At 43.3% G+C, this 12,246-nt stretch overlaps 1 protein-coding gene across 1 annotated transcript in view; it reads left to right on the top strand.

The window, feature by feature from the left end:
• The window catches only part of LOC309569498 (NACHT, LRR and PYD domains-containing protein 12-like), a 1,417,729-nt gene that overhangs the window by 1,232,374 nt on the left and 173,109 nt on the right, over positions 1-12,246 (top strand). Inside the window, exon 7 of the mRNA XM_082275358.1 lies at positions 6,105-6,269. Within this exon, the coding sequence (XP_082131484.1) occupies positions 6,105-6,269 (165 nt within the window). The remainder of the gene's footprint in view (positions 1-6,104; positions 6,270-12,246) is intronic.

Here is a 12,246-nt window from a genome sequence, read left to right as displayed (position 1 = left end):
GTAGCAGTATACATTTTGGCCCAAATGTATGAAGAAAAATTAATTTTTTTGCAAAATTTTATAATAGAAACTAAAAAAAGTGTTTTGTTTTTTTTTCAAAATTTTTGCTATTTTTTTTGCTTATATCACAAAAAACAAAAAACCCAGTTGTGATCAAATACCACCAAAAGAAAGCTCTATTTGTGTGAAAATAATGATAAAAATTTTGTTTGGTTACAGTGTAGCATGACTGAGCAATTGTCATTCAAAATGTGAGAGCGCTGAAAGCTGAAAATTGGTCTGGGCAGGAAGGGGGTATAACTGCCCCGTATTGAAGTGGTTAAACCTACTTCCTCTGACCAATGCATTAACCACTTTTTTTCCCTTACAAGGGACCACAGTCCAAACAGAGGAGAAATATAGCATCCTTACAGGACCCTCCCTCGACCCTCGGCAACCTGTACTATATTCATATATAACAGGGTTCATACACATTTTCACCAATGAAATTCCATGACTTTTCCATGACTTCACGTAAATATTCATGACCTAATGTTTCATGAAATGTCTATGTATACGTGTTAAATAAGAAGAAAATCTATGTCACACCCAGCATATTTTTACTAATATAAATGACAAGCTTTGTAGTGTACAGTGGAATATGAAATATTTATTTAAATAACGCTTGCACAGTAACAAGGTTTCATAACATAAACCCTGAGAACCGCTTAGAAATGGATTAACGTAAGGTGCAGGCGGACTGGTATGGATGGCACAGACAGTCAGATGCACAAAATGCAGCACAGTAATCTTTTTAGGCCCAAGCGACAGTCATTAGGTGCAGGCGGACTGGTATGGATAGCACAGACAGTCAGATGCACAAAATGCAGCACAGTAATCTTTTTAGGCCCAAGCCACAGTCATGAGGTGCAGGCAGACTGGTATGGATGGCACAGATCTGATGGTGCACAAATGCGGCACTTACTTTTGGGAGAAAGAACAGTGGTGCTCCTGCTTGCCCAAATAAAGCTGTTCAGGTGGCAGACATGAAGGTGCAGCTGGACAAAATGCGGCGCTTACTATTCTTAGGCCAAACCTAACAGTCCCATGAGGCAGAACAGAGTTCTCACAGAAAGGCGACTCAGGATTGGATGCTTAATTATTTATTTACATTTATTTTTAACTTTCCCGTATAGGACTGGTACAGTAGGTGCCCGCAGTTTGCCCTACGGTCGGTCACTGGCCAGCAGCAGCCGAGGAAATGATCGTGCACCAATGACAGGCAGCGGGGAGGGCCGGGCCGCGGTTTGCCTGTATGTGACTGGCCAGCAGCAGCAGCTGCTGCTGGCCAGTCACATCCAGGCAAACCGCGGCCCGGCCCTCCCCGCTGCCAGCGATTGGTGCTTAGTGCATGATCTACTCCTCGGCTGCTGCGGACCTGGAAATCAATGTGCACAATCACATAAAATAAAATAATACATTTGCAATAAAAGTTTTAAGCATCCGCTCCCCCCGCCGCTGCCCACCGCTCCCCTCCGCTCCTCCCCAGATTTCCATGACTTTTCCAAAACATTTCTAAAATCGTACTTTTCCATGACCTTTCCAGGCCTGGAAAGTGTCATCTCAAAATTCCATACCTTTTCCAGGTTTTCAAGGACCGTACGAACCCTGTATATGTGTATATATATATATATATATATATATATATATATATATATATATATATATATATATATATATATACACATATATATATATATATATATATATATATATACATACATACATATACACAGTATCTCACAAAAGTAAGTACATCCCTCACATTTTTGTAAATATTTTAGTATATATTTTCATGTGACAACACTGAAGAAATGACACTTTGCTACAATGTAAAATAGTGAGTGTACAGCTTGTATAACAGTGTAAATTTGCTGTCCCCTCAAAATAATTCAACACAGCCATTAATGTCTAAACCGCTGGCAACAAAAGTGAGTACACCCCTAATTTAAAATCTCCATATTGGGCCCAATTAACAATTTTGCCTCCCCGGTGTCATGTGACTCGTTATTGTTACAAGGTTTCAGGTGTGAATGGGGATCAGGTGAGCAACCAGGTGAGGAGTACAAACACAAGCCAAGAATGGTGGTGGTAGTGTCATGGTCTGGGGCTGCATGAGTGATGCCGACACTGGGGAGCTAAAGTTCATTGAGGGATCCATGAATGCCAACACGTACTGTGACATACTGAAGCAGAGCATGATCCCCCTCCTTCGGAGACTGGGCCGCAGGGCAGTATTCCAACATAACGACCCCAAACACCTCCAAGGCGCCCGCTGCCTTGCTAAAGAAGCTGAGGGTAAAGGTGATGGACTGGCCAAGCATGTCTCCAGACCTAAACCCTATTGAGCATCTGTGGGACAGCCTCAAACAGAAGGTGGAGGAGTGCAAGGTCTCTAACATCCACCATGGAGGAGTGGAAGAGAACTCCAGTGGCAACCTGTCAAGCTCTGGTGAACTCCATGCCCAAGAGGGTTAAGACAGTGCTGAAAAATATTGGTGGCCACACAAAATATTGACACTTTGGGTCCCATTTGGACATGTTCACTTAGGGGTGTACTCACTTTTGTTGCCAGCAGTTTAGACATTAATTGCCTGTGTGTTGAGATATTTTGAGGGGACAGCAAATTTACACTGTTATACAAGCTGTACACTCACTACTTTACATTGTAGCAAAGTGTCATTTCTTCAGTGTTGTCACATGAAAAGATAGAATAAAATATTTAAAATATTTACAAAAAGGTGAGGGGTGTACTCACTTTTGTAAGATACTGTGTATGTATGTATGTATATATATATATATATATATATATATATATATATATATATATATACACACATACATACATATACATACATATACAGAGTATCTCACATAAGTAAGTACACCCCTCACATTTTTGTAAATATTTTATTCTATCTTTTCATGTGACAACACTGAAGAAATGACACTTTGCTACAATGTAAAGTAGTGAGTGTACAGCTTGTATAACAGTGTAAATTTGCTGTCCCCTCAAAATATCTCAACACAGCCAATTAATGTCTAAACTGCTGGCAACAAAAGTGAGTACACCCCTAAGTCAATTCAAAATGTCCAAATTGAGCCCAAAGTGTCAATATTTTGCGTGGCCATTGTTATTTTCCAGCACAGTCTTAACACTCTTGGGCATGGAGTTCACCAGACCTTCACAGGTGGCCACTGGAGTCCTCTTCTACTCCTCCATGATGCCATCACGGAGCTGGTGGATGTTAGAGACCTTTTGCTCCTCCACCTTCTGTTTGAGGATGCCCCACAGATGCTCAATAGGGTTTAGGTCTGGAGACATGTTTAGCCAGTCCATCACCTTTAACCCCAGCTTCTTTAGCAAGGCAGTGGTCATCTTAGAAGTGTGTTTATGGTTGTTATCATGTTGGAATACTGCCCTGCCACAGAGTCTCTGAAGCAAGGAGATCATGCTCTGCTTCAGGAAGTCACAGTACATGTTGGCATTCATGGTTCCCTCAATGAACTGTAGCTCCCAGGTGCCGGCAGCACTGATGCAGCCACAGACCATGACACTCCCACCACCATGCTTGGCTGTAGGCAAGACACACTTGTCTTTGTACTCCTCACCTGGTTGCCGCCACACATGCTTGACACCATCTGAACCAAATAGGTTTATCTGGGTCTCATCAGACCGCCGGACATGGTTCCAGTAATCCATGACCTTAGTCTGCTTCTCTTCAGTAAACTGTTTGCAGGCTTTCTTGTGCATCATCTTTAGAAGAGGCTTCCTTCTGGGATGACAACCATGCAGACCAATTTGTAGCAGTGTGCGGCGTATGGTCTGAGCACTGACAGGCTGACCCCCACCCCTTCAACCTCTGCAGCAATACTGGTAGCACTCATAAGTCTATTTCCCAAAGACAACCTCTAGATATGACGCTGAGCACGTGCACTCAACTCCTTAGGTTGACCATGCCGAGGCCTGTTCTGAGTGGAACGGGCCCTGTTAAACCGCTGTATGGTCTTGGCCACCATGCTTCAGATCAGTTTCAGGGTCTTGGCAATCTTCTTATAGCCTAGGCCATCTTTATGTAGAGCAACAATGCTTTTTATCAGATCCTCAGAGAGTGCTTTGCCATGAGGTGCCATGTTGAACTTCCAGTGACCAGTATGAGAGAGTGAGAGCAATAACATCAAATTTAACACACGCGCTAACGAGTCACATGACACCGGGGAGGGGAAATGGCTAATTGGGCCCAATTTGGACATTTTCACTTAGGGTTGTACTCACTTTTGTGAGAAACTGTACATATATTTATATAATATCCAACGGTTGCCACCACACACAAATCAGGGAAAAAATATGCCCCCCCCCCCCCCCAGATGCACAGCAAAGACTGTAGTGCATATTGTTCAGTGTCAGCTGATCTCCCCATTATTACACATTTACTATTCAGTGTCAGGGGGTCTCCCCATTACTACACATTTACTATTCAGTGTCTGGGGTCTCTCCATTATTACACATCTACTATTCAGTGTCAAGGGATCTCCTATTACTACACATTTACTATTCAGTGTTCCCATACAATTACTAGCAATAAATATTCCAGCCTTATACTGTCTGCTGATACAATTTATGCCCTATAAGTAAATTATAGCACAATACGAGTCATGTCAGTGATATTCTGTGGTCATCCTGTATATGGAGATATTACCTTCTCTACACATAGATGACAATATCGGGGTGACTATTTACTGGAGTTTATAAAGTGATCTGATATAAATGATTCCAACAAAAAGAAATGAGCTCCATTCATGTAGAGAATAATTACATTCATTCCTGCAGGGGAAATTAATTACCTTCTGGTAACATTCTTCTCTTCTTCTACAGATTGGATAAGAATCAGCTGACAGACAGTTCCTGCCTCCACCTGGCATCTGGAATAAGAAATAATCAGACACTGAGGACAGTGATCCTGGATGGGAACAATCTGGAGGGTCCTCATTTCAGGGATCTGATGGAAGCTCTGACAACAAGCCGGATAGAGGAATTACTGTGAGTATAACAGGACTGACTGAGACAATCATATTCTGGGACAGTTCTATATCTGAACCACATAATTGATATATAAATATGATCATAAATATTAATATAAAGTAAGTATACTGTTCTACTTTTTGTCTCAGTATATAGCTAATCCTGGAATGTTGGGTAAATCTTGAATCACGCTCTATTATTAGTCATGAAATAATTGTTTCATGAAATCTGATATTCTGTTTTGTCTGATAAGTAGTGAAATAGATGATAGGAAGTCATACACGGAGGAATCTGAACTTACTGCAAGGAGCAATCAGATCCTTTAATGACCTTCCTGTCATGACCATTTTATTTCATATTTATTACAGTTATTTATATAGCACCAAAAATGTATGCAGAACTTTACATACATATTATACATTCATATCAGTCCTTACCTTCAAAGAGCTTACAATCTAACATTCATTCACACACATATTCAGGCCAATTACCTACCAGCATGTTTTTGAGTGTGGGAGGAAACCCCGCACATGGAGAACATGCAAACTCCAGGCAGGTAGTGCCGTGGTTGGGATTCAAACCGATGACCCCAGTGCTGTCAGTTGGAAGTGCTAACCACTTAGCCACTGTGATGCACATCTACTGTTCAGTCTTGAGGGATCTCCTCCATATTTCCTTCTTATCAGCAGAGAATATCAAAAAATTATCCTGTCCAATCACTAGCAATGCTGATTCCAGCCTCACGCTGTCTGCTGATAAAATTCATGCTCCATATTGTTTAGCATTAGCACAATACGCGTCATGTCAGTGATATTCTGTGCATTTCCTGTGTATGGACATACTGTATATCTGTCTCTGCACATGGAGGACAATATTGGGGGGGTCTACTCCACTATAAAATTCTAAGTACTGGTGCTTTATAAAGTGAGCTAATATGAATGATTCTAATAAAGAGAAATGCATTCTTTTCATGTAGGGAATAATTACATTCCTTGAGGAGAGATTAATTTTCTTCTGGTAACATTCTTCTCTTCTTCTACAGATTGTCCAATAATCACCTGACAGACAGTTCCTGCCCCCATCTGGCATCTGGAATAAGAAATAATCAGACACTGAGGACACTGAGCCTGTCTGGGAACAATCTGGGGGGTCCTCATTTCAGGGATCTGATGGAAGCTCTGACAACAAGCCGGATAGAGATATTACTGTGAGTATAACAGCACTGACTGAGACAATCATATTCTGGGACAGTTTTATATCTAAACCACATAAATAATATAGAAATACAATTAATAATAATAAATTCTATAAATCTTTTTTTGTCACAGGTTATAGCCAATTCTAGACTGCCATCTATTTCTGGGATCTTATCACACTCTATCAGCCATGAAATAATAGTTTCATAACACATCTCTAAAATCTGATATTTGGTTTGGTCTGGTAACTAGTAAAATAGATGAGATTATAGGAGGTCACGCATGGAGCAATCAGATCTTACTGCAATCACCAATTAGAGACCCGTATGAGCGGCCTGTCACCTGACTATCTACTATTCAGTGTTTGTGGATCTCCTCATTACTTCCTATGAATACAGAAATCCAATCAGCAGAGATTAATAGAATATCAGATAAAAATTATCTCGTCCAATCACTAGCAATGCTGATTCCGGCCTCACACTGCTGATCAGCTTCATGCTCCACACACAAGGAGATTATAGCACAATACGAGTTATGGCTTTGGTATTCTGTGGCCATCCTGTGTATGGAGATATCACCGTCTCTACACATGGATGACAATATAGGAATGTCTACTCCATTATATAATTCTATTTACTGAAGTTTAAAGAGAAATGAGTTCTATTTATGTAGAGTAGGGGGTCAGAAAGCTTTTCAGTATCTAATGCCATCTCTACAATAACTAGACAACTGGCACACCAGTAAACAAAGGGGCACCATAGTCTTATAGTGTGTTTGTACTCGTAGCTGCACTGATAATGGCAAGTTACACTTATTAGTTAGTAAATGACCTGGTAAACAAACAAACAATGTTTAAATTTAGACTTCAGATCCACCTCAGTTCCTTCATTTTTACTGCTCAAATCAGCCCAATTCCTGAACCTTTATACCTCAGATCACCCCAATGTCTGCACCTTCATACCTCAGATCACCCCAATTCCTGAACCTTCTTACCTCAGATCACCCCAATTTCTGCATCTTCATACCTCAGATCACCCCAATGCCTGAACCTTTATACTTCAGATCATTCCAATGCCTGCACCTTTATACCTCAGGTCTCCCCAATGCCTGCTCCTTCATACCTCAGATAATTCCAATGCCTGCACCTTCATATCTCAAATCACCCCAATGCCTGCACCTTCATACCTCAGATCACCCCAATGCCTGCACCTTCATACCTCAGATCACCCCAATGCCTGCACCTTCATACCTCAGATCACCCCAATGTCTGCACCTTCATATCTAAAATCACCCCAATGTCTACACCTTCATACCTCAGATCACCCCAACGCCTGAACCTTTATACCTCAGATCATTCCAATGCCTGCACCTTCATACCTCAGATCACCCCAATGTCTGCACCTTAATACCTCAGATCACCCCAATGCCTGAACCTTTATACCTCAGATCATTCCAATGCCTTCACCTTCATACCTCAGATCATTCCAATGCCTGCACCTTTATACCTCAGGTCTCCCCAATGCCTGCACCTTCATACCTCAGATAATTCCAATGCCTGCACCTTCATACCTCAGATCACCCCAATGTCTGCACCTTCATATCTAAAATCACCCCAATGCCTGCACCTTCATATCTCAAATCACCCCAATGCCTGCACCTTTATAGCTCAGATCATTCCAATGCCTGCACCTTCATAAATCAGATCACCCCAATGCCTGCACCTTTATAGCTCAGATCATTCCAATGCCTGCACCTTCATACCTCAGATCATTCCAATGCCTGCACCTTCATACCTTAGATCAGTCGAATTCCTGCACTTTTATCCATCAAATCACCCCAATTCCTGCACCTTCACATCTTAGAACATCCCAATTCCTGCACCTTCACACCTCAAATCACCAAAATATAGACCACAGATCAGCCACTTTCCTGCACTTTCATACCTCCATCACCCCAAATTGTGGTTTATGGGATCATTTGTCCCTGTGGCCGCATTTATGTGGGACGCACCTCTTGCCCTTTATGGGTTAAATTTGGGGAACACAAATGTGAAATCATCACCTACAAAGAGAGATATTCTATGCCAGGACACTTTAAAGATTACCATCGCCAGGATCCTTCTGGTATGAAAGTATTTGGCATTGAGGCACTGGGTGGTGACATGGACGCAGACCAGAGGCACCAGTTACACTGCAAAATAACACTGCAAAATAAAACAAGAGTTCCCGCAAGCAACCTCCCTAAATAAAAAGATTGCTGCAAGCACTTCATTTCTCATATCAGTGTGAAATCTAAATAATTAAATAGTGCTGCGCAAAATATGAGTACATAACTTCCTACCGATCATTGAATAAATAAATAACTAACTAAATAAATAAATAAATAAAGATAAAAAATATAATGCTATGCGTAAGTGGATAAAACAGATCAGTAGCAATTAAAAATTAAATGTGCAAATATTGAAAAATCCAAATAAATATATTGTAAGGGATTAGCTCGGTGGCGGGTGTGGATGACCCCTTGGGGGATGCGTTTTCACAGAGAAATAGCTGATAAGTGCTTGCAAACAACAGTTTGATTTATTAAGGCAATTTTCTTCACCAGACTGCAAGCGTCAAAAACAGCAAAATAAAATAAAACAGAAAATAAATCCTTGCCTCTGTGGGCGGCTACCTTCTCACACTGGAACCTACCTAAGAGTCTGTCTCCAACCTACTGTTGGGCAGACTTTCTTGTCCTACAGCGGACACACAATAGTCCATTTATAATCTCTTCACACAGCACAAAATGTCCATTGAACATGTCCTTAACTCATCACAATGAGAATGTCTCTTGGCTTGCCTCTTCACATGGCAAACATTCCTTTATTTCTTTCACATAGAAATAGTTCGTTTTCTCACCTTTGAGACGTCTTCACCCTTGGTTACCCTCCTTAGCACACATCACTTCAGGGGGTCTTCTCCCATGCCCACACAGCTTGTCGGGAGGCACACTTCTGACTGTCCTCCTTCTCCCAGCCCACATGGCTTCAGGAAACAGCTTCCAGAGGCAGCAATCCATTAGACTTCCTTTGGACAAATTATAGAGGCCTTCATTTCCTCATTCTGAACAGCTGAAGGCCTTTCAACTTCCTTAGACAGTTCTGGCTACCTCTGCAGCCGACACCCTATAGTAATTGGTGATTTGTCTAACCCAGGTGGAAGTGTAGCTCCTGTCTGTGACTACATTCACAGATTTACCTGACTTCCTGTCACAATATATAAACGTGTAAAAGAAGCAGTAAGCACTCAGATCATAATCAAAATAAATACAAAAGTGCAAAGTGACGCAAAATGCATAATATAAGTCCAATATAAAAGTCCCAGTGATGCTTGGTGATAAAATAACACTCCTCTATAAGTGCTCAGGCCACCTAAAAGTGGCTGGTGCTTCCCCAAAGAGTGAGTGACCAGAGTGTCACAGCTCAGCAGCAAATGTGCACCCTCTTGTGAGTGGGTGCTCACCTCAATCAAGATTCAATGGAGCATAAATGCAGGGGATCTCAAGAAAGCCCGTCTGGATAGATATGGCTCAACCCCAACGACACCGATCCGGCCAGTACAACTTACCCGCCATCCAGCGACATATGCAGATATAAAAAACTTGCAATAGTGCTGAAATCCTTTAAAACCTTTTATTCATATAAAATAATTATCACACTCACATGCATAGGTGCAAATATGCACTTTTAAGAAGCCATGATTGCAGTCAGTTTACCGAAGGAAATACCGTGGTGGTGTAATGGGAGACGCCGTAGCCGTTTGCCTCCTCCTGTGCTCGGCAGCCCCACAGTCTCGCCAGCAGATAGCAAAGCGTTCTGTCCATCCTTGCCCCTCCCCTACGCGTGACTAGAGTTGAGCGGACACCTGGATGTCCGTGTTCGGCGGGTTCGACCAAACTTGAAAAAAAAGTCCGGGTCCGTGTCCCAGACTTTTTCCGAACTTTACCCGGAGACCGAACCCCATTGAAGTCAATGGGGATCCGAACTTTCAGGTGCTAAAATGTCTCTAAAAAAAACAATGGAAAGGGCTAGTGTGCTGCAAATGGCAGCAAAATGTAGTTAAGAGCATGGCAAGTGCTCTGCACACAAACGTGGATAGGAAAATAACTTAAAAAAACAAAAAAAAACAGAAAAATAAAACAATTTTCTTCATCTGTGAAGGACGAGGCTCATATGGAGTAGGAGGGAGGTTGAGGTGGCGGTGGATGTGGCGGTGTAGGTGGAAGCGGCGGTGGAGGGGGACGAGGTAGCCAACACTGCTTTTTTTAGTCATTTTAAATTAGGGTACACCCCAAAAGAGTGAAAAAGATCAAAAATATAACAATTAGAGTTGAGCGGACACCTGGATGTCCGTGTTCGGCGGGTTCGGCCGAACTTGAAAAAAAAGTCTGGGTCCGTGTCCAGCAAAACATAGTTAAGAGCATGGCGAGTGCTCTGCAAACAAATGTGGATAGGGAAATAACTTAACCACTTCCATACCGAGTCATAGTAATATGACGTCGGCATGGTGGTTGTGCGGATCCGGGCGGGCGTCATATGACGTCCGCCCGCTCTAGCTGCTACTGCGCGCCCCCGGGGGCGCGCAGCGGCGCGACCAGGGATGAGGCTCGTCCCTCGGACATAGCCCATCCCTGATCAAGGTAAACAGCCAATAGAAATTGGCTGTTTACCACGTGATCGGCTGTGTCAATCACAGCCGATCATATGAGCGGCTCCAGCACGAGCCGCTCGTTCTCTCTGCAATGCGCGCCCACGGGGGCGCACAGAGCAGCGATCGGGGTCGAGGCTCGTCCCTCGGACAGAGTCGATCCCCGATCTAGGTAAAGAGCCAATGAAATTGGCTCTTTACCACGTGACCGGCTGTGTCCAATCACAGCCGGTCACAAATGTCAACAGAGAACACGGTAACTAGCTGTCACCGTGTTCTCCTCCTCACACACTGATCCTGTGTGAGGAAGAGAGTGTGGTAACAGCTAGTTACCGATTACAGTGCACACTAAACACACTGATTGCCCCCCCCCCCAATAAAGAGCACCTGTCACTAGCCCATCAAAGTACCCGAGTACCTGTCACCAGCCCATCAGGTACTCTGATGACAGGTACTCGGGTACTCTGATGGGCTGGTGACAGGTATTCGGGTACTCTGATGGGCTGGTGACAGGTATTCAGGTACTCTGATGACGGGTACTCGGGTACTCTGATGACAGGTACGCAGGTACTCTGATGACAGGTACTCGGGTACTCTGATGACGGGTACTCGGATACTCTGATGACGGGTACTCGGGTACTCTGATGACGGGTACTCGGGTACTCTGATGACGGGTACTCGGGTACTCTGATGACGGGTACTCGGGTACTCTGATGACGGATACCCGGGTACTCTGATGACGGATACTCGGGTACTCTGATGACAGGTACTCGGGTACTCTGATGACAGGTACTCGGGTACTTTGAGTACCTGTCAACGGAGTACCCGTCATCAGAGTACCTGAGTACCTGTCACCTACCCATCAGAGTACCCGAGTACCTTCCACCTGCTCATCAGAGTACCTGACGCCTGAAGTACCCGAGTACTTGCCGCCTGCTCATCAGTACCGATCCCTACTCATCAGTACTCATCAGTACCTATCACGTATCAGTACTGATCATCAGTACCCATCAGTACAGTATCACCTATCAGTATCAGTACTACTCATCAGTACCTATCACCTGCCTGTCACCTGCCCATCAGAGTACCCTAGTACCTGTCACCTGCCTATCGGAGTACCCGAGTACCTGCCACCTGCTCATCAGTACCAGAGTACCTGTCACCTGCCTGTCACCTGCCCAACAAAGTACCCGAGTACCTGTCACCCTTCATACAGCCACCATGTCCAAGTCCAAAAAGGTTTATATACGTCCTCCGTTTAAACCTAAATACCGGTGTTATGGCAGCAGATAGCTGCCAT

The sequence above is a fragment of the Pelophylax lessonae genome, assembly GCF_965119305.1.
Source record: "Pelophylax lessonae genome assembly, chromosome: 13".
Taxonomy (NCBI): Eukaryota; Metazoa; Chordata; class Amphibia; order Anura; family Ranidae; genus Pelophylax; species Pelophylax lessonae.
This window is presented reverse-complemented; position numbering and strand designations above follow the sequence as displayed.